The 22,389-nt window shown below is 37.8% G+C and overlaps 2 protein-coding genes, 1 long non-coding RNA gene and 1 pseudogene across 3 annotated transcripts; 2 read left to right on the forward strand and 2 right to left on the reverse strand.

Moving 5' to 3' along the window:
- Positions 1 to 1,795: 1,795 nt before the first annotated feature.
- Positions 1,796 to 3,904, forward strand: LOC147927186 (uncharacterized). Its single transcript, XR_015581772.1, has 3 exons — positions 1,796 to 2,187; positions 2,277 to 2,385; positions 2,547 to 3,904. It is a non-coding gene; the product is annotated as an uncharacterized LOC147927186 (long non-coding RNA).
- A 9,828-nt stretch (positions 3,905 to 13,732) lies between these two features.
- LOC147927187 (uncharacterized) lies at positions 13,733 to 16,501 on the reverse strand. Its single transcript, XM_087487349.1, has 3 exons — positions 15,112 to 16,501; positions 14,532 to 14,701; positions 13,733 to 14,371 (listed from the first exon to the last, which is right to left on the reverse strand). Exons 1-3 carry the CDS (start codon positions 16,499 to 16,501, stop codon positions 13,733 to 13,735), a joined length of 2,199 nt encoding a protein of 732 aa, XP_087343475.1.
- A 133-nt stretch (positions 16,502 to 16,634) lies between these two features.
- On the reverse strand, positions 16,635 to 17,897 carry LOC147927188 (F-box and associated interaction domains-containing protein). The gene has a single exon (XM_087486995.1). It carries the CDS (start codon positions 17,895 to 17,897, stop codon positions 16,635 to 16,637), a length of 1,263 nt encoding a protein of 420 aa, XP_087343121.1.
- A 655-nt stretch (positions 17,898 to 18,552) lies between these two features.
- On the forward strand, positions 18,553 to 19,898 carry LOC104748767 (F-box only protein 8 pseudogene; annotated as a pseudogene).
- The last annotated feature ends 2,491 nt before the right edge of the window (positions 19,899 to 22,389 follow it).

The raw sequence follows: 22,389 nt of genomic DNA on the forward strand, positions 1-22,389 counted from the left end.
GATAATTATCTTTTTACATCATTAATATTTTTTAAAATATAATATTTTATTTTTGTTGTAATCAAATTCTTCCTATTAAATATTAACTTTTACACATGTCAAAATCTGTGATTGATAACTTGACACATGTCAAAATCTTGTTAATGGCTAACTTTCAAAACCCTACTTTATATAATAAGATAAGATGTCAATTATATAACCATTAAAAGACAAAACAAGAATCACCTTGAAAAGCATAAGTATTAAAGAAACGGTTACTAAGAAAAAACAAAAGAAACGGTTATTTGATAGATTAATCGTTTAATCCTAAGTTTCAAGTTTTTGGGTACATGATTGATGCTCTCATTTGCCATAAACTCCATGTCAAAATATTTGGCTGTCTCGCGCTTAAGAAACTAGCAATTCAACATTTCTTTGATATCCATTACCTTTTTTTAAATCACTAACTTGCATATCATTGTAGAGAAAAAAAAAAAAAAGGATAATCAACTTTTACGGTACCAAAAAAAACCATTGTCTTGTCGAGTTGTACCTTTTTGGTGCAAAACAAAGAGATTTTTGCTAAATGTGCCACTTTTTATTTAAAAATTCTCATGAATGCGGAATCCCGTTAATTAATTCCAAAACAAATTGTGTTATACCAGACAAGGGTGATCAAGATAAATGTTATCCTTCTTACCACCAACCTTCATCTTCATGGGTCACTTCTTACTATCTCCAACTAGGTAAGAAATGCCTGTGGGTGAAAGAACTGAATAATATTTTTTAGGCAAATCCACGGCTCACACTCGATAAATATTTTTATCGAAAAAACAATACATCAACATATAAAACTCTCTTTATCAAAAAAAACATATAAAACTTAAATCCAACAAATATTAGATAAGAAATAATAAAAAATTAATATTTTATTTGAAATTCAATTTTTAATATCTAATTTCAGTTAGAGTTTCTTTGAAAGTATTGAAAACGAAGTATACTTTCCCTTTATTATAACAAGTTTGCAGGAATATTTTTAATGAACAAAAATTTTGCAGTAGTATTAATTTTATATCCTTCATCATCGAGTATTACCATGACTAGGATAGGTAAACCCTAATACACTAAAACCTCCGTAAATTAATATTTTATATATTAAAACCACAAATTAATAAATTTTGTTGGCCCGATTAACAAAACTCGACAAAATAATATTTTTTTGAAATCGCCATCTAAAATATGGTTCCAATAATATTATAAATTAATAATGATGTAAATTTACATGGATATGATTTTAATTTTTAAATGAATTTTCTCCTAGATCTCATTTTTATAAAACAATTGTTATGTTGTATTTTTAAACTATAACTATATAAATACTCTATAACATGTCTTAATTAAAATGGCTTATTTTTTTTAAAGTTTTTCAATTCCTAAATATACATCATTTTCATTTTGATAATTTTACAGACTACGAAAATACGATAACTGATATTATTATTCCTAAATTTGAATTTAAGTATGTCATATGTATAAGTGATTAAGTGAATTTGTTTATAGCATTTATAATTTACTGTCAATAATATTTTCTAAAAATAACAAATTCAATTTCAAAACCATAAAATTTATAACATCCAAAAATCTAATCTTGTTTTAATAAAATTATCTCAGTTTCTAATTTTAGAATTTAGACAATTAAAAATACATCTATAAAATAATTATTAATTTTTACTATAAGTTAATCAATTAATACAATAAAAGAAGGAGGTGTTTCTGACACAGCCTCAATACTGAAGTTGACACCTCCGTTGTTTTTATTCTTATTTGGACAAAGAAAAAGGGAAACAAGATAGGGAGCGTTTAATCAATCGATGCTCGATTTTCTTCTTCTTTCTAATTAACTTAACTAACAAAATTAACATCATCGTCGGATCTGATCCAATTGGTGGAGAGAGCTGTGGCTGGGATCACCAGCATCGTCGGAATTAAAACCATTCTCGCTGGGGCCACCAAAACTGCGTTGCTTCTCCATTCTCGTCGTATTCAACGCCAATTTCGATTTCTTCTTCTTTCTAATTAGATCTCTACTTTTCATTTTGGGGATTAAGGAAGATTTCTATGTTGTGAATCGAGAACACGAAGCAATCTCAGATTTGTGCATCGTTGGGCAGAGATGCTTCAACGTATATTTCTCCTCTCCGATTCTGGGTAAGTGTATCTTCAAATCTTTCTTTCCGGATTCAGTTCGACTTTGATTGATCAGTCTAAAATTTGATTCATTTGGTTTGTGTTCACAGAGAGGTAATGATAGAGAAGCAGCTTACAGGTCATCGCGTTGATCGATCCATATGTGCTTGGTTCTAGGATCAAACTATTAGTCAAAGGCCTCAAGGCTATTCCTTTAAGGTAGTTTTATACTAAAGTTCCCTTTTTTTGAGTTCATTGATTGATGGGTTTGTTTGATTTGACAAAATCGAATCTAAAGTTGGTGACTTTAACTCATGAGTCATCTTTTAGTTCTTGATTGTACTGTCTTAGTGTGAATGTTTTTTTTTTTGGGACAACAGATGCTTTCATTCATTCAAATCAAAGCAAATACAAAGGAAAGAGATGCAGAGATCTCAAAGTTTAAACTGAAATAAAGATTACAAAGATGGGCATTCCCCAATGCCATAAAGAGATAGATAGATATCATCGAGATAGAATCCATGAGAGCTATGAAACAGTCACTAAGAAGCGGCTTGGAACATGAGAGATCACGGTAGCTCGATTGCTCATCCTCGAGAGAGTCGGTGGATGACAAGATAGTCACGGTCGAGAGACATTGTGACGTTAATAGCAGAGCCAAAGCCAATAAACTCACCGGAGCGAGGGGCACTAACAAGAGCACCACATTGGCAACGGTTCGGTAGACTAAGGTTTGATGGTCAAGGGTAGGGTGCTTTAACAACCAAAGCGGAGGTTCAGGAACAAACTGGTAGCACCAGGAGTAGCTTCGATAATAGACAGTCCGAGTGATGAGGATGGAGCTGCAGAAAGTGTGCTTGAAGTCGTCGGATGCAGGAGTTGAGAAACAGGGCATAAGACCATAATACTTCAAGATTTTTACAACAGACCATACAAGTGAAACTAGAGCCATGACTAGCCAAGGATATGATTTAGGCTTGGTCTGGTGGGTTGGGTTTAACACCAAAGTGGTGCGGTTGATGGGATGTTGTTGAGAACTAGCAACGCTAATTAGCATAGAGATAAACGGGTTGTGGTTCTTCCAGTTAACAATCGAGTTCACAGTTTGAGCAGATATCCGGGCTCTCCCATACTCTAAGTTACTACAAATCATTCTAGGTAAATGGATTCTCAGATGCAGTCTCCGGACACCGAGTTCTACCAAAGAACCTAAGAAATGTTTATTAGCTAACAGAGGGATAGAAGGAGTAGACCTGGGATTTTGGAGGATGGGTAGGGCCGTTTGGGATGTTAACAAACCAAATTCAAGTCCTGAGCTCAACCGCAGAGATCCAAAAGACTTTAGGGCTGGTCAGGGGAGTTGACATGGGTCTACCAAGCTCGCAGTGTGATAGATCTTAGAGACGAGAGTCCACAAACGGAGATAAGTCGCATCTCTGGGAGCTTCCTCGCCAAACAACAACTCAGGAGCCGTGGGGGAAGAGGAAGCATCAGGGGCGAAGCACAAACCAGATCGGAGGAGATAGAAACACATGGACATTGGATCCGTCGAAGTGTGAATGTTTAATATGTGAATGTCTTAGTGTTAGTGTGAATGTCTTAGTATGAGTTTAATATTTTAGCTCATGGGTCATGTTTTAGGAGGTGCAAATTCTCTTGTAAACCCAGTTTTTGTTTAAAACTTAGATATTTGAGTTTTATAAGAACTGTGATTATCTTAAAGTAAAACTCTTTATTAGTTTTATCTGTTTAAATATTTGGCGATGTCTAAAATATAAGTATCATCTTTAATATCATCCTTAAAGAAGGTTAAGACTGATGTCGATAGCCTTCACTCTCCTTTAAATTTGTGATGTTTTGTCTGTTTTATAGGTTTATATATATTTGCTCGTGGCAGATTTTCGTTGTGTCCATTAATGCTTCATGATTGACATGTATGACATTTTTTTTATTCTCTTGCTTCATCTTGAACCTTTGATTATATAATTAAGAGGTTTGTTGTGGTTAAGTCCTCATATGGTCTTGTGGCAGTGGTCTCATTTTCACTCGCCATCGCTGGTTGCTTTTGAGATCCTCTTTGTTTACATCTTGAAGATAAATATGGTAATTATCAATAACTTTTAATCATTAATCAAGAAATATATGATTGGTTGATTTATTGTAGTTTTGGTTGTGCTCTTTTGTTTGCAGTTGTTGACTAAAAGATTGTCTTCCTACCATTGTTTGCATTTGAGGTAGCAATTTTGATAGATGTTGTCAGCCATTCCATTCAATGCCTCAGGAAAGGGCCGAAAGGCCAAAATGTACAACCTACTCAATTTCTGGTTTCTATAAAATATCACGAAACTGTTGTTTTTCATCTGCTTACATTTGTTAGCTATCTACTCCTGCAAATGAAAATGTAAAATAGGGTTTATATCTGTGAGAATCTTCGTAGTCTTTCCTTCAAAGTTCTGGTGCCTTTGAAGTTAGCTGCAATGATCTTTCTCTTACGACATGTATGGTTGCAACATCCTATCATTCGTTTATCTTAATCTCTCTCAGCAATACGTTTAAGTGTCATTCTTTTATGTGACTCTATATGATTAGTGTATGTGTAAAGACATGGTCCAAGAAATCAGAATTTAGTGGTAGTGTATGCTAAATCAATTTGTTTCGTATGTTTGATTTCTTTTCTGAATTTAAGTTGCATATTTAGATTTGGTCTTGTAACCCAGTTTTCAAGGTAAAGAAATCAAAAACCAAAAACGAGTTCAACAAACAAAGAGATATTCAATAACAAAAGTAAAGTATTTATCCATTAACTTTCTCCACTACTAACGAAAATAACACCAAAATATAATGGAGGTGAACTGGTGAAAATAACCAAGAAACAGAAGAAATTTAAGTCCGGAAAAAATAACATCTCAGCTTTTTCAAACAACCATTTTATTTATTAAATCTCATTTTATAATCTACAGTCAAGGTATGTAAAATATATATATATTTAAAACAACAACGCTATTTAGCTATTCTACCAAAAATAAAAAGCATAATCAACCATCAAAGTTGTTATCATTAAATTTAATACAATCAGCCAAAATAGATTAAATAAAACAAAACAACTAGCAGTAATAATTGTGCTCCAATGCATCATACAAGAAAGAAAAAAAATTGATTTTAGTCTACAATTTGATTACAATAATTAACGAAAATTCAGCAACAAATAACACAAAAAAAAAACTAAAAACAAAAATATTACGAATAAAATTGTCAGAACTATATTATCATACAAATAATTAAAATAAAAACAAAACAAAATACATTCTCGCGGCGTAGTGTGGGTTCTACTCTAGTATTCTATAAATTAAAAAAATGAGATGGTGCTAACATTAAGTAGTAGAGGTTTTACTGTATTGGGTTTAGAGTTTCAATTTATTATCTCTATGTTTCACAAAGAGTGTTATTCTGGAGGTTTTCTTTGTTTCACAAAGACTGTCACTTTATATTTTCAATGTACGATTTTATATTCCTAATGCATCTTTTATATATGATTTCCTAGTTTTATCCATAATCTATGACTAAATTAATCCATTAAACACTTATTAAATAAGGGCATATATATATATATATATATATTAATGTTTCTTAATTTCTGTGAAATATGTCAAAGTGACATTTTTTTTTTTGGATAAAATGTGAATTATATTTACCAAAAGGAACGATGTTTAGTATAAAATTTGGAGATAAACCAAGGAATAACTATGACACTCTTTGTGAACAGTGGGAGTAATTTTTTTTTTCTTGTGTGCCCCCAACCGATTCCTAGCGATATTATAATTTGTATTTTTAATTGGGTTTAGGGTTTCGATTTCGAACCTGACGTTCGTATCCCACCTCATCAATAAATCTTACCATTTTATTTCGCGAAAACGAAGAACAACCAGCTACGGAAATGGTTCTGATCTATGACCGGTTGGGAGTTCATGCATGGGTTCAAATTTGAGGAGAATATGAACTTAGAGTTCATATGCATACCAAAATTGAATACCGAACATCCCTTTGCTTTGTCTTTATTTATTACTGTCGTGGTTAAAGATGTTGATGCTGTTGATTCGTCGTCTCCGTCTCTCACTTTGCAAACTATATATGGTCAGAAGACCTCTCTTTCCCCAATTGGAACTCTACATGGACCAAACCCACAACAGGCTTTCTGTTGCGTTTGGTTAAAGCACACAAATCGAGTCTTCAATTTCCAGTTCAAGATAAGCTACAAAGCTTGATCATGATGCAACGAGATGGAGAGAAATGGCGCATCTAAAGCCACCGGTGATAGAATATAGGGATATTCTGTTTAAGTTCATAGCTAATATCTTGTTAATATTGTTCATTGTATCCCGAGGATATCGGACCTTATTGTAACCTCGATGACTATATAATCTCTGTGAATACAATCATCCTCCTCAAGAAGATTTCATAACTTTCATGGTATTAGAGCTTGTTCGCTCTTGATAACCTTAGCTTCCGTCTCTCTCTTTCATCTCTTTCTTTTCTTCCTTCTCTCTGTTTTTCACTTTCCGGTTATGGCTGCCCCTCAAGGTCAATATGAGCGAGCGTTTGGTGTCACAAACATCAAATCTCACATTCCGCTCATTCTAGACCTTGACGATCATAACTATGATGCTTGGAGGGAGCTTTTCCTTACTCATTGCCTAACATTTGATGTTCTTGGACACATCGACGGAACTATACGTCCGGAAAATGCAAACATGCAGCTTGGCACAAGCGAGATGGCTTGGTCAAGCTCTGGATTTACGGGACCCTGGCACCAGATCTATTTCGTTCTTCTTTTAAAACTGGTGAGACATCTCGTTACATTTGGCTCCGTATTGAAAACCAATTTCGCAACAACAAGGAAGCAAGGGCGATTCAGCTGGACAATGAGCTTCGTACTATGACCATCGGTGATCGTTCGATTCAGGAGTACTGTCAGAAGATTAAATCCCTCGCTGATCTCCTCACCAATGTCGACGCCCCTGTGAATGAACGACATTTGGTCATGTACCTGCTCAATGGGCTTAATGAAAAATTTGATTACATAATCAATGTAATCAAACACAAGGAACTGTTCCCTACCTTTGATGTGGTGAAATCAATGCTGGAACTTGAGGAATCTCGCCTTAAAAAATCTCAACGACTCACATCCACGCACACGGATCATTCCTCGTCGACCACAGCTCTCACTGTCTCAGCACCAACTCCTACGGAGACTCGATCTTCATCACCAGCAAATCATCGTCAACAGTACGGCAACAACAGAGGAAATCGACGGAACAATCGATCGAGAGGAGGAGGACGACACAATAATCATACGAGGCCAACTTACCCGAATTGGGCCGCACCTCCATTTTGGCAAGGCCCGTTCCCTTCTTGGCCCAACTACTATGGGCAATGGCCACAACAACAATTCCGACCCTCTTTCACGACCTCTCCGGCTCCGTCGTATCAGCAAGCACATCTCACTGCAATTCCTCCTTCGTCTCCGATGACAGCATGCATCGCGGATCCGAATGCTTACCAGTGGATAATGGATACAGGTGCGACAGCTCACCTCACCTCCTCACCAGGTAATCTCCACTCTAATATTAGTCATAACACTGATCAATCAGTCATAGTAGCAAACGGTTCCAAAATTCCGGTCACGTGTATGGGTTCCTCTTCCATTAAAAGCCTTTCCCGTCCTCTCAACCTCAAAAGTGTGCTTGTAACACCCCAAATTGTCAAAAACCTTATTTCTGTTCGAAAACTTACAACTGATAATTGGTGTACGGTTGAATTTGATCATTTTGGGTTTTCTGTGAAGGACCTTCCAACTTGGAGGATTCTGCTCCGTTGTGACAGCCAAGGTGACTTATATCCACTTCCAGCATCCCTCAATAAAACTATGCCCACCTCTACTGCTCTCCTTGCGTCCACACGTTCTCTATGGCACAAACGCTTAGCTCACACTCAATCGGCTTCTCTTGATACCAATCTTTCTAAGTCTTTTGGTTTTTGTAATAAAAACAAGTTGTCTCATTCTTGTGAACCTTGTCATTTGGGAAAACAAATAAAATTGCCGTTTGATAAATCTCTTTCAACTGTTTCTAAGCCGTTTGAAATCATACACTCGGACGTATGGACCTCCCCTGTCTCTAGTATAAGTGGGATCAGATATTATGTTTTATTTCTTGATGCCTTCACACATCATCTTTGGGTTTATCCACTTCGGAGAAAGAGTGATGTCTTCTCCAAGTTCAAACACTTTTCCAATTTGATCAAAACTCAATTCAATGCCTTCATTCAAAGTTTCCAGTGTGACAATGGTGGTGAGTATAATAACAAACAATTTCACGATATGTTTGACAAAAATGGCATAATAGTTCGGTTCTCATGTCCTCACACCTCTCAACAAAACGGTAAAGCTGAGCGAATGATCCGCACTATCAACAATGCCATTCGAGCTCTTCTCTTCCAGGCTCGTTTACCACCATGCTACTGGGTAGAAGCTTTGAATGTTGCAGTTCACGTCTTAAACATTCTCCCCTCTACCGCAATTCAAAACAAAATACCTTTCACTTTGCTTTACAACAAACCTCCTTCATATGATCATCTTAGGGTTTTCGGGTGCCTTTGTTTCCCTTCATTGAATCATAACAATCTCTCCAAGCTCTCTGCAAGATCAATCCCATGCCTTTTCCTTGGCTACCCTTCTCAACACAGGGGATATCGCTGCATGGATTTGAAAACACAAAAAATAATTATCTCTCGACATGTGATGTTTGACGAGAGTAAATATCCAGCAGCAGATTACCAGCATCATCATCCCTCCACTTACACTTTCCTTGATGATGTTGATGATACCCCTCCGGTTTTCAAAGCTATCCTCGAAACACCAATCAATCACGAAACACCTCCACCAGTTCCTCCTACACAAACAGTCACCACTTCAAAAACAACCAATCCTACGCATACAATGACCACCAGATCAAAATCGGGCATAGCTAAACCAAAACCAGTTCTGTCTCTTAACATCGCCACAAAATCGCCACTTCCAAAAGGTCACAACCAAGCCCTTCACGACCCTAATTGGAATCCTGCTATGACTGATGAATATGGTGCTATGGTTAAGACTAGGAGTTGGAATTTGGTTCCAAGGCCTCCTAAGGTCAATATAGTTCGCTCAATGTGGCTTTATAAACACAAATATGATGAGAATGGTGCATTAACTCGTCACAAAGCGAGACTTGTAGCGAACGGCAAATCACAGGAACAAGGAGTGGACTTTGATGAGACTTTCAGTCTGGTTGTAAAGCCTGCGACAATAAGAGCTGTGTTGGATGTTGGTGTTGCGTTGAACTGGCCCATGCATCAGCTCGATGTAAAGAATGCTTTTCTGCAAGGGGACTTGAATGAGACCATATATATGCATCAACCACCTGGGTTTGTCAGCAAGGAGTTCCCGAATCATGTTTTCAAGCTCAATAAGGCCATTTATGGCCTAAAGCAAGCTCTTAGGGCTTGGAACTCTCGGTTTACAAAGTATTTAACCAAGCTAGGATTTGTAATGAGCAAAGCAGACAACTCTCTGTTCGTTTACAAGAATGGTACAAACCTAGCTTATCTCCTGCTTTATGTTGATGATATAATGCTCACGGCTTCTTATCCATCACTACTTAAGCGGGTGATTGACAAGTTAAAGGAAGAATTTCCAATGTCAGATGAGGGAAGACTTCGACACTTTCTGGGGATTAAGGTTGACTACAACAAACGAGGTATGTTCTTAAGCCAGCCAAGTTATGCGCAGGATATCATCAAACGTGCCGGCATGACTGAATGCAAACCTTGCACAACTCCGGTGGATCTTCAATCTAAGCTCTCGGCGACTGCTGGGGAACCAATCCCAGATCCAACAACTTACAGAAGCTTGGCTGGAGCTCTGCAGTATCTCACATTCACTCGCCCTGATATAGCCTATGCAGTACACCAAATATGCCTATACATGCACGATCCGCGTGTTCCACACATGAATGCACTGAAACGTATCATCCGCTACTTGCAAGGGACAGTGAAACATGGTTTGCAACTGGTGAAAGGAGACATTACAACACTAACAGCTTATACTGATACAGACTGGACTGATTGCCCTGACACAAGAAGGTCCACTTCCGGCTACTGCGTTTTTCTTGGCTCCAACATTGTCTCGTGGTCAGCCAAATGGCAACAAACAGTTTCTCGGTCTAGCTCGGAGGCAGAATACAAGGGAGTAACGAATGTTGTAGCAGAACTCACCTGGATCCGTAATCTGCTTCGCAAACTACAATTACCTCTGCGCAAGGCGTCTCTTGTTTACTGCGACAACATCGGATCAATCTACTTGGCAAACAATCCCGTTCAACATCAGAGGACAAAGCATATAGAGCTCGATATACACTTTGTCCGTGAGAAGATAGCCATTGGCGAGGTTAAAGTCATACATGTAGCTTGCTCACTTCAAAATGCGGACATCTTCACTAAGGGCTTACCAACATGTCTTTTCAATGAGTTTCGCGCCAGTTTAACCATCCGGAGTCCCGAAGCTTCAACTGAGGGAGGGTGATAGAATATAGGGATATTCTGTTTAAGTTCATAGCTAATATCTTGTTAATGAACCCTAAATCATCTCTCTCTCTCCGCCACACGTATCTATCTATTCTTTGACCCTAACGTCAAAGCTTTTGCTTATAGGATTGAGATGATGCAAAAAGTTTTATACTTACAACACGTTGGCTCAATGGACATTGCCTTCAAGGAGATGCAAATGAATTCATTCTGCGCTTAGTTATGTCCTATTAAGAAGAAAGAAAACGAGAGAGGCATATGAATGATTTGAGAGAGTTATAGGCAAACGGGAATTATGAAGCCTTGTTTTGTGATCTTTTTACCAATTAGTCTAAGCATATGGAAGCCAATAGTAAAACATGAAATCTAAGCTCGTTCTTCACACAATACTATAAAGGTAATCTTATATTTTTCGCATGTGTATGTTCAGTATAGACATAATAAAGATTAATGGATTCGGAGACCCTATTGGTATTGCGTACATCTGCTCTACCAATTAACCACAAAAATTGCTAAACAAGAATCACTTGAGATGTTTTTTTTTTTTGAATTAATGTTAAATTATATTCAAAGAAAAAAATAAACGTTTTACAACAGTTTTATAGAACTGGTGATTACATTCTTAAACCTTTTCAGTAAAGAAAACCATAGCCTCAGTAGAACCTTGATGCCAACCAAGACTGAATGAGGGAGCCATCCTTATCTTGCATTGTGTTAACTCTGTTCCGGACATTCTTATCAATAATCTTCACCAGCTTCTCCCCTGAAGAATGTGGTTCCCCATGTCTCCTATCGTTTCTTTCCCGCCAAACAGAGTGCAGAACATTCTGAAAAGTATAGTTCAGTAGGAACCACCGTGTTTTGTCCAAGTCATTTCCCATGAGCAACTGTATTACCTGCGTCCAATCGGTTGTGTACTTGACTGTAATAAGCTTCCGTACCAACGAGTCCCAAATCTGCTGCGTGTACGGACACACAAAAAAGAGATGTTCTCTTGTTTCAACCGAATGATTGCAGAAAACACAACCTGTAGTTGCAGGTATGTTCCAGTTGACCATTCGTTCCCTTGTTGCGAGTCTGTTTTTCACCACAAGCCAGGTAAGAAAAGCATACCGAGGTGTTGCTTTAGAAAACCAAATTACACGAGACTCCTCCATTAGTGAATGCGTTTCATGGATTTGTAACCAAGTGTCCTTCGTGTGAAAGTTCTTATGATATATGTGACCTTTCCGCTTCCACAGAGATACATCCTGTCGGGTCTGATCACGGACAAGTTGTTTCTTGTGGAGTTCTTCTTCAACTAAGTTGAGGAAATCATACCGACTTCTTCGTCGACGAGTCTGGTCCATTGCTTCAGCTACCGTACTTGACATTGGTATTCCCAGCGACAAGCATCCCCGATCCCCAACCCTTTCGTAAAGACGACCCAGAGGACTCCAGTCATCGAACCAGAAAGAAGTAGAGTCACCATTGTAGACCTCTATTCGATGAAACTGTTTTGTTGAGTCCCTGTACTTCAGGAGTTTCCTCCATATCCAGGAACCAGAAGTAGTATTGTCTTTTTCAGACCAGAACGAACCACTACGGATGAGGTAACGGTGTATCCAGCTGACCCATAGGGAGCTCTTGGCAGAGAGGATTCTCCAAATCAGCTTTAGGACACTCACTTTATTAGCCTCACATAAGGAGCGAAGCCCCAAACCTCCCTCAGACTTAGGGAGACAGACCTCTGTCCACGCTACTTTCGTTTTCTTGGCATTGAGAGATGGGCCTGACCACAGGAACGCCGAGCATAATTGGTCTATTTCGCGAATACAAGCTTTTGGAAGTCTAAAAGCGGCGATCCAGAAGTTTGTAATGCTAAAGATCACCGATCGGAGAAGCTGAAGACGGCCAGCAAACGAGAGTGTTCTAGCAGTCCAAGAGCTTATCTTAGAGCGTATTTTTTCTAACAGAGGAAGATAGTCTGCTGAAGACATGCGTTTGGGAAGGAGTGGGAGACCAAGGTAACAAACCGGTAAAGAGCCAGAAGCAAACGGGAATTGCTGAAGGATCTCGTTTTTCTGTTCAGTGGATACACCAGCCATATGTAACGTTGATTTCTCCAGACTAATATTCAATCCTGAGTGAGTCGCGAAGTCATCAAAGACACTTAGTGCCCCTTGTATAGATGTCTTGTCTCCATCAACAAAGACCATTAGATCATCGGCAAAACATAAATGAGTTAACTGCAGATGTCTACAGTTCGGGTGAAAACCAATAACCTTGTCGTTTGCTGCCTTGTCAAGTTTGCGGGAAAGCACATTCATGCAAATGACAAACAGGTAAGGACTGAGAGAGCATCCTTGGCGTAGGCCACGCAAACTACCGAAATAACCTGCTAGCTCACCATTAACTTGGACAGAGAAAGAGGCTGTCGTTATGCAGGTTTTTATCCATAGCACAAACTGTTCCGGGATGTCCAGAGCTCGGAGGGTTGTGAGGAGGAATTCCCACTGCACTGAATCAAAAGCTTTGGATATGTCTATCTGCATTGCACACCTGGGGGAGACCGTGCCCTTATGATAATCTTTTATAATCTCTGTGGCGAGGAGCACGTTTTCCATTAGCAGTCTATCTTTAACAAAAGCAGACTGATTTGGAGCAATACACTTAGGTAGAATGATCTTTAACCGGTTTGCAAGGACTTTAGAGATCACCTTATAGATTACATTGCAACACGATATGGGTCTGTAATCTTTCATTACCTTTGCTTTTTTCTTCTTTGGAATCAAAGCTAAGATTGTAGAGTTGACGCCCTTAGGTAAGAAGCCAGTCTTAAAAAAAGATTGAACCGCAACTAAGAAATCCTCTCCCACAATAGACCATGACTCCTTAAAAACTCTGTAGTGAAACCATCAGGGCCTGGCGATTTGCTAGATGGCATCGCAAACAACACTCGCCGAATCTATTCTTTAGTGACCTCATGAATTAAAATTTGTTTATCACTCTCTCCGCATTTGAACCCCAAAATCCCCTCCAGGTCCTCTCGAGACCAAGCCTCTAGATTTGCAGGTTGCATAGATAAGAAATCCTTGAAATATCTCTCTGCTTCCAGTTTGATATGATCCAGTTTATCAACCAATCTACCATCTTCACACAGAATTTCCCTGATCGTGTTTCTTTGTTCCCTCAGTGTTGCAGAAATGTGAAAAGCCTTGTTATTTTGATCACCCACTTTCAGCCAATGGAGTTTTGCTTTTTGTTTTAAGTAACTTTCCTCAATCTCCGAGAGTCCTTGCCATTTTGCATATGCATCAGCCTCAGCACTTACCGCCTGTGGAGATGGGTGTGCCATTGTTTGTATCTGTAGCTCACATAACCGCTTATATGCTTCTTTCGTGCTGATGGTGATATGACCAACCAGTTGTTTCCCCATAGATCTCAGAGTCGGTTTCAGACCCTTCAATTTCTTGGAAAACCTATGCATTGCAGAAGTAGAGTGGAAGAGTGGTGGAGTCTCTGCCCACAAATTTAAAAGGCCGCTTAACTCTCCTCTCTTCCTCTGATATATAGAATCTGCATCGCATATGGTCTGAACAACCCCCTGATTCAAAAACAGAATATGACTGGTGATATTGCTGCAACCATGTTTTGTTGATTAACACCCTGTCCAATTTCTTACAAATGACCCCGTCATGCCTTTTATTACACCAAGTAAACTTCTGTCCCTGATAACTCATGTCCGTAAGCTCACAATGACTGACCAGATCCTGGAAATCTCGCATTCCAGGAGAAATAGTCGGTGTTGTAGCAAACAAAGAATGATCTCCTCCCTCTAAGGCCTCATTAAAATCACCACATATGATCCAAGCTTTGTTCCTAAACATTGGTGAATCATGATGATATCGGAGATCTTGCCAGAGAGATTTCCTATCTGCAGCAAGATTCGCAGCATATACAAAGGTTGCAAAAAACTCTTCCTGTTGCCCCTCAATGTGGATAGAGACTGTGATTAATTGGGAAGTCTTATATACCGGAGTGACCCGTACATTATCCCTCCAAACTAACTAGATGCGTCCCAGACGATGCTCATCATAGTTCGATAACATAGACCAACCATTAAAAACCGATCGAAACACTCGATCTACTCTTCTCTCCTTTACTTTTGTTTCAAGTAAACAGCCAAAATCAAAGCGACCTTGGTGTATCCACTCACGAACTACATTATGCTTTTCTGTTTTATTAAATCCCCTGATATTTCAAAAGAATCCAGACATCAGAGATTTTTGGGAGTTTGACGTGTGTGCATTGTACTAGGAGGTAAGTTCCTAATGCTCTGCTGACCTTCTTTAGAGAGAAACTTGTGGCCGTCCTTTGAAGCACGCGGGAGAGAGGGTCTGACTGTCACTGCAGTACCCTGAGGGTCATTGGTGCAATCAACAATAGGCTCATTAGTCATCTTCTCCACAAACAACTTAGCATTCGTCCCCACATCTTGGTTCTCCACTTTGTTGCTATCCGACTCTACTTCCTCAATCTTATCCCCTCGTTCATCTTTATCACTGAGACAAGAGAAACTGTTCGTCACAGTCGAGATCACCTGATCACTTTTAGTGAGCACTTTCCCTGGGCTGCGAGCACTTTTTGTTGGTGTCTTCCAACCTTCCCCATGATCCTCTACATTTTCCTGCACAGCAACAATTGCATTACCCTCAGTAGCGTCTACTGTTTGTCGCGCATTGTTCTCCTGTTTTTCACCCTCTTGCACCTCTGTCACAACAGTCGCCATGATTTGTGTAGTAACCTCCAAAACACCAGTTCCTACACTCTCCTCCGTGTGCACTACCCCGTTTTGTCCCACAGGGGTTACTGGAGATTCAGTTGCGAGACCTCCATCAACCTTTTTCTTTAACAAACAATCTGTGCTTAAATGTCCCCATTTAGAGCAATCCGTGCACCTCAGAGGTAACCATGGATATACAAATTCCACCACTGTATCACCACCCTTACCTGACTTAAAGGAGAAAAACTTTGGAAGTGCTCTTGTTAAGTCCACCTCAACTAAAATCTTCGCGTCCTCAAAAGATTTACATGCCTCAGTATCCGGATGTAGTCGATGTGGCACCCCGAGAGGGCTAGTAATGGCACTCAACACTTTCCAAGAGAAATACTTGGCTGGAACGTTCTTCACAATGATCCACAAAGGTATCGTTTTAATCTCCTCCTGCTCCTGCTCCACTATAGGACTCCATTTAGACAGAACCACCGGAACACCACAGAGGTTCCACATACCACGTCTTAAGATGCGAGCACGAGTGCGCTCATCCTTGATACGAAATCGCACCGTAGTTTTATCCACCACGTAAACATCAATCTTCATGGTTTTATCACCTAGTGTCCAGATCTTGTTCACCAGAGCATGTATACCCCCCACGAACGGAGCTTTAGCCAGAAACTTACCAATCAAAAAATCCTCCCAGAGGGGATGGGCTTCCGCAAAGACACTGTCCGGTATTGTAGCCGTCGGCATACCGTCAACATCCTCAACAGCAAGGTGGATCTGCTCCATCTCTTCTGTGGACTTGACCATAGATACCCATGAACGCGGTTTGGGAACGGTGGCCACAGTAGAGTTGCCTGAAATCTCCCCTTCCTCCTTATTCTCCACTGTCTCCTGGTTATTTGGATGTAAAGGGTCCCCCCCCCCCGGCACCGGAGAGACCTCCGGGGGCATTGAAACTTGGGTGGAAAGCAAAAACCCTAAATCGCCTATTTGATCGCCTCCTTACAAAAACGCACCGTTTCGAATCACTTGAGATGTTACAAAATAAATAATTCAATATTCAAAATAAATAACTCAATGAGTTTCAAGTTTCCAAGTACAAGATGCTCTCACTTGGATCCATGAACTCCATGTCCATGTCCAAATATCTTTCAGGGTTATTGAACCAATAATCTGGTATTCCTTTGATCTCAACCTTTTTCAAATCATTGATTTGCAGATCATAGTAGAGAAAATAAAAAGGAGAAATCAACTTATTTGGTACCAAGATGACCTTGCCTTTTATAGTTGTATCTTTTGCTATCAGTAAATTATCATTGACTAAATGCATCTGAGAGGGCTGCAAAACCATAGTCTTCCTCGACCATTCCTTATTTTTGGCATCTTCAACGATCCACAAATCAACTTTACCATTCACTTGGAGAAAAGTGTAATCAAATACAGCTACCTTTCCACCATACTCAATTGGAGTCACACCCTTCTTATATCTAGGTAGTATGTCTCCAGCCAAGCGTGGTACTTGCATGGTATTCAACTCTTCAGACCTGACGTCGAAACTCACGAGCATATAAGTATGTGAATCAGTCCAAGCCAAATAATATAAAATTCCATTCATATTCAGTTCTATAGGCGAAGGAAGATGATGAGGAAACTCCTTTGCAACCCTTTTCCACGAACTACCAGCTTCTAGTACGAAAATCCAAAGCTCTGACTTTATATTTTTCAGATCATTGTCTGATGCAAAAGTGATTGTGCAGAGTAGTTTATACTGATCATTAACAGGGTCGTGGCAGATAAAATAGAGGATGGTATAAGGAGCTCCTTCAGCTATGATATCAGATTCTTCTACGGCAGGTAAGATGACAATTTGTCTGGTGGTGGGGTTATAGATACGCGCCTTTAAATAAATAGTGAAGCAAATAAAGCCACGAAGAATGCGCAAGAAGAAACCTCCCATCTTAGGGATGGTCAGATCTTGGTCGAATACTAAGGAAGACGGAGACGTGCTGCTTGGAGTGGATGATAAGAGCACAGACTTAGAATATTTGTAGCGATCCAATAAAGACATGTAAAGACGAGGTTGACGTTGAGATGAGACCATGAGGAAACAGTTGCAAAAATATCTGGAGGACAATAGAGATGACCAAAACTTTGAGACACACTTGAATCTCAACACTGATTTCGGAGGTAATCTCGTCAGAATCTCAATCAGGAGATCCAGAGGAATGTCCCGTGCGAGCCAAGTTTTCGGATCTTGCATGGCTCTTCGTCTACTTATGCTTCTTCTTCTCGACCTCTTCTTCATTCTCTCCTTTTGTGCCACGGAAAGGAGAAAAGAATATCTCATTCTGTTGCACAACAACAATCTCCAATCACCACTTTGGAAGTACCCACAAAGTTTCTATCCTAATCCACCTACTCCTTAATCATAAAATACACAAAACTGTTTTTCTTTTTTTCAGAAATTGGAAAAGAAAAAAAGGGTTTTCAGATGTTGATCGACAAGATAGAGTTGGTCGCCTAGACTCACGGACAAAAGAAGATAAGTTGCAAATTAGGGTTTGCACTTTGAAGAGCGATGATGACGATCACAAGTCTTCTTTTTTATTTCTTTTTTTTTTTGCATTGATAGCGAGTCTTCGATTTTGTTGCAATGTATATCTTATATAATAAACCTGACCCGAATTGTGAACCCTGAGTATCTTTCGGGTTATAGGTTAGTCGAACAATAAATTAATAAAAAAATTATATAACTTTGTTGTAAATATTAAATATTTAAGTTTACCAAAAAAGAAAAATTAAATATTTAAGATTTAATAAATCTTTAAGTTTATGATGTCTAGACGTGAATCCTGAAACTTGGAAGCGGAAAAGAGTATAAAAGGAATAGTCGTATTGCCAGCGAACTTTAAAATCCTAAATCGAGATTTGTATCCCGGACCCGGTGGCCGTCTCTTAAATTTTTTTTTTATGTTCTCCCGATTAGAAGAGGACAACTAACTATGGTGCGTTTGTCTCTTCGTGTTGCAGCATCTGCCATACTACAGAATAGAGAGAGAATGAAGTTGAGAAGAAGAAGAGGTAGAGGAAGAACCACGCAACGAACACAAAATAGGGTTGCACCACAGATTCCTATAGAAGAAGAAGAAGAAGCAATGCGTAATTCAATAACTTGGGACGCACGACACCTCCCTGTGGATCTCCTGATCGAGATTCTGAAGAGATTGCCTGCGAAATCTGTTCTGAAATCCAAGAGTGTCTCGAAGTTTGGTTATCTCTCTTGTCCTCTAGAGATTTTTGCAACCGTTTCCTTATGGTCCCATCTCAACCTCGTCTTTACATGTCTTTAAAGGACCGCCGCTTCTATTCTAAGTCTCTGCTCCTATCATCAGCCGTTCCAAGCCCGTTTCCTTCTACCTTAGAATTCGACCAGGATCTGACTGTCCGTAGGATGGGAGGCTTCAACCCACGCTTTCTCCATGGCTTTATTTGCTTCATGTATTATTTAAATGCCCGGATCTATAACCCTACCACCAGACAACTTTATATCATACCTCTTATCAAAGAATCTGATATCATAGCTGAGGGTCGCGACCTTCATTATGATCCTTATACCATCCAATACTATATGGGCCACGATCCTGTAAAGGATCAGTATAAACTACTCTGCACAATTTTTGTAGAGGATATGGGAAAGAAAAGGTCTGAGTATTGGGTGTATGTTCTAGAAAGTGGTGGCTCGTGGAAAAGGAAAAGCGTTGCAAATGATTTTCATCCTCATGAGCCTGATATATTAGCATTATGTATGAAAGGAGCTATATATTACTGTGCGTGGACTGATACATATACATGTGTGCTTGTGAGGTTCGATGTCAGGTCAGAAGGATTTGATATGATGCAAATACCTTGGATAGAGAAGCTAACTACAGATGAGAAGACAGTGTCTCAAATAGATTATGGTGGAACAGTAGCTGTCATTGACATTACCTATCTAAAAGAGACAGGTACCGTGGATCTATGGGTTGTGGAAGATTGGACGAAGAAAGAATGGTCGAGGAAGACTTTGGTTTTGAAGCCTTGTCAGATGCATTTAGTCATTACCAATCGTTTGACAATAAGAGGTACAAATCTAAAAGGCAAGGTTATTTTGTTTCCGCGAGACTTGATTTCTCCCTTTTACATCTTGTGCTATGATCTACACACGAATAATCTCGAAAGGATTGAGATCAAAGGGATACCGGATTCCTGGTTTAGTAAGGATGAAGATATCACATATTTTGACGTGGATTTCCTGCATCCGAGTGAGAGCATCAGGTACTTGGAATCTGAGCGTAAGATTTTCAGATAATTGTTTTTAGTTATTTTAACTTTTAATTTGTTTTTTTCTACATTCTTCTATCGTATGTCTTTTACCTTCTTATAAAGATAGCAAGAGACTAAATAAAAAGTTTGGTATAACCACAGAGAACTTGAGAGGGAACATATTAATAAGTTACCTTTATTTATGTTAATTGTAATGCATTAAGACAAATGGGTTAGGACATATTTAGGCGTTTATAAAAGATTAACCAACAATTCAAAAGAAGCCAGTTAACACATGGAGTAATGGATATCTCCACAAAACTGGCGGAGAGCGAACTTGTTAAATTCAAACTTAGAATATGCCCAAAAATACAAGAATTGGTTCGCTACATATCATTATGAGGAATTGCAGTGTATCACCCAAAAAAATTTAATAATTTACTGACTGACTAAAGTAGTTTTGTCCCATCGGCTAGAGCTTGAAGAATTCCCAACGGGCCTGCGTATTCAGGTCCAATACGTTGTTGTATCCCTGCAGATATTTCTCTTTCTAACCACACAATTACCAGTACACCTGTTATGTTTCCCAATATAAGAGAAAAGATAGGGACAAATATCCATATGAGTAGTAACTGTTAAAAGCTTATATTTTCTATAATATTTCCAAAACTAATCTAAAACCATCACCTCCACCTCCGATCGTTGGCCACCGTCCAGCCGCCCACCACCTCCACCTCAAATCAAATCAGTACATCTCCTCAGCCCAAGACTAGAGCAGGTTATATGGTCTATGCAACAAACTTATTTCATTGAATAACCAAAAAACACGGGAACTAAATCGAAATTGAACTGAACCAAGATACATATAGTTTTCTTATATATTTGGAATGATAATATTATGTGTACTATTTTAAAATCTCGAAATAATATTTATAAAACCAACTAATCAAAAGTGAAACATTACAGTATCATTAACTTTATGAATAATTAAAAAAAAAATTGAAGAATCAAAATACCATATTTTAATTGAAAACCACAAAAATAATTGTAAAAAAAAACTTGAAAACAAAACTTATGTAGTTACTTTTCTTTAATATAATGAGTTAAATATTACTATTTGGTTTTGGATAAAAGTTGAATTTTAAATTTCATTTTTGATTATCATATTTATATTATTTGGTGTTCTATTAATTTTTTCACATGTTTTAATATTGAGTGTAACCCAATCTAAAATATTAGGGGCATTCTCAAAAATGCCCCTTTTTCCATACTCATTTTTTAAAATACCACTTTATGTTGACTATTTTTAAAACTACCCCTCTTTATATACAAAATGACCAAATTGCCCTTTTTAGTGACAGCAAGAATGTACAGTCATCAAAATCGAAAATATTTTCCCGCCAAAAAAATTTCCCGCCAAATTTTTTTTTCCCGCCAAAAAAACAAAATTTTCCCGCCAAAATCGAAAATTTCTCCCGCCAAAAATATTGAAATTTATATATTTTAAAAACATTGTAAACGCTTTTAAAAAACTTTTAAAAGCGTTTACAAGGTTTTTAAAAAGTTTTTAAACACATGGTAAACGCTTTTAAAAACCTTGTAAATGCTTTTAAAAAGCTTGTAAATGCTTTTAAAAAGTTTGTAAATGCTTTTAAAAGGTTTTTAAACACCTTATAAACGCTTTTAAAAACTTTTTAAAAGCATTTACAAGGTGTTTAAAAACCTTTTAAAAATCTTATAAAAACTTTTACAAAGTTTTTAATATCATTGTAAAAGCGTTTACAAGGTGTTTAAAAACCTTTTAAAAATCTTTTTAAAAACCATTTGAAAACCTTTTAAAAAACTTTTAAAAACCTTTTAAAACCTTTTAAAAACCTTTTAAAAATCTTGTAAAAGCGTTTACAAGTTGTTTAAAAAACATTTTAAAACTCTTTAAAAAATCTTGTAAAAGCCTTTACAAGGTGTTTATAAGGTAGAAACCTTATAAAACCTTTTAAAAACCTTGTAAATTTTTTTTGGCGGGAAAATTCTTTTGTCGAAATTTTTTAACAAAATTTTTTTGACAAAAAAAATTTTGGCGGGAAATTTTTTTCGAAAAATTTTTGGCAGGAAAATATGTCGGAAATTTTTTGGCGGGAAAATTTTGTTTTTCTTTTTATTGAATAAAATAATTTTCATCTAAGGGTAAAATGGTCATTAAAAATTAAAAGAGGGCAAAAATAAAAATGGCCAGAAAAGAGGGTATTTTTGAAAAGGGGTATATCAAAAGGGGCATTTTTAACAAATTCTCAAAATATTATCTTAACTATTTGAGCGTTAAATTATTTGAAGTAAGTAACTCATGAATCCATCAAATTTTGATAGATTAGATCAACATGTAAACTCATTTATTTTTAGGTTAAATGATTAAATATGCATACACATCACTAAATAAAATCTTATAGCTAGTTACATTAAGTTTTTATATAGTATTAGTTTTTTTAAGTACCTCATTTCTCAATAATGCTATATATATATATATATTTATATATATTTGC

The sequence above is a fragment of the Camelina sativa genome, chromosome 15 (genome assembly GCF_030686135.1).
Source record: "Camelina sativa cultivar CO46 ecotype springtype chromosome 15, ASM3068613v1".
NCBI classification, from domain to species: Eukaryota; Viridiplantae; Streptophyta; class Magnoliopsida; order Brassicales; family Brassicaceae; genus Camelina; species Camelina sativa.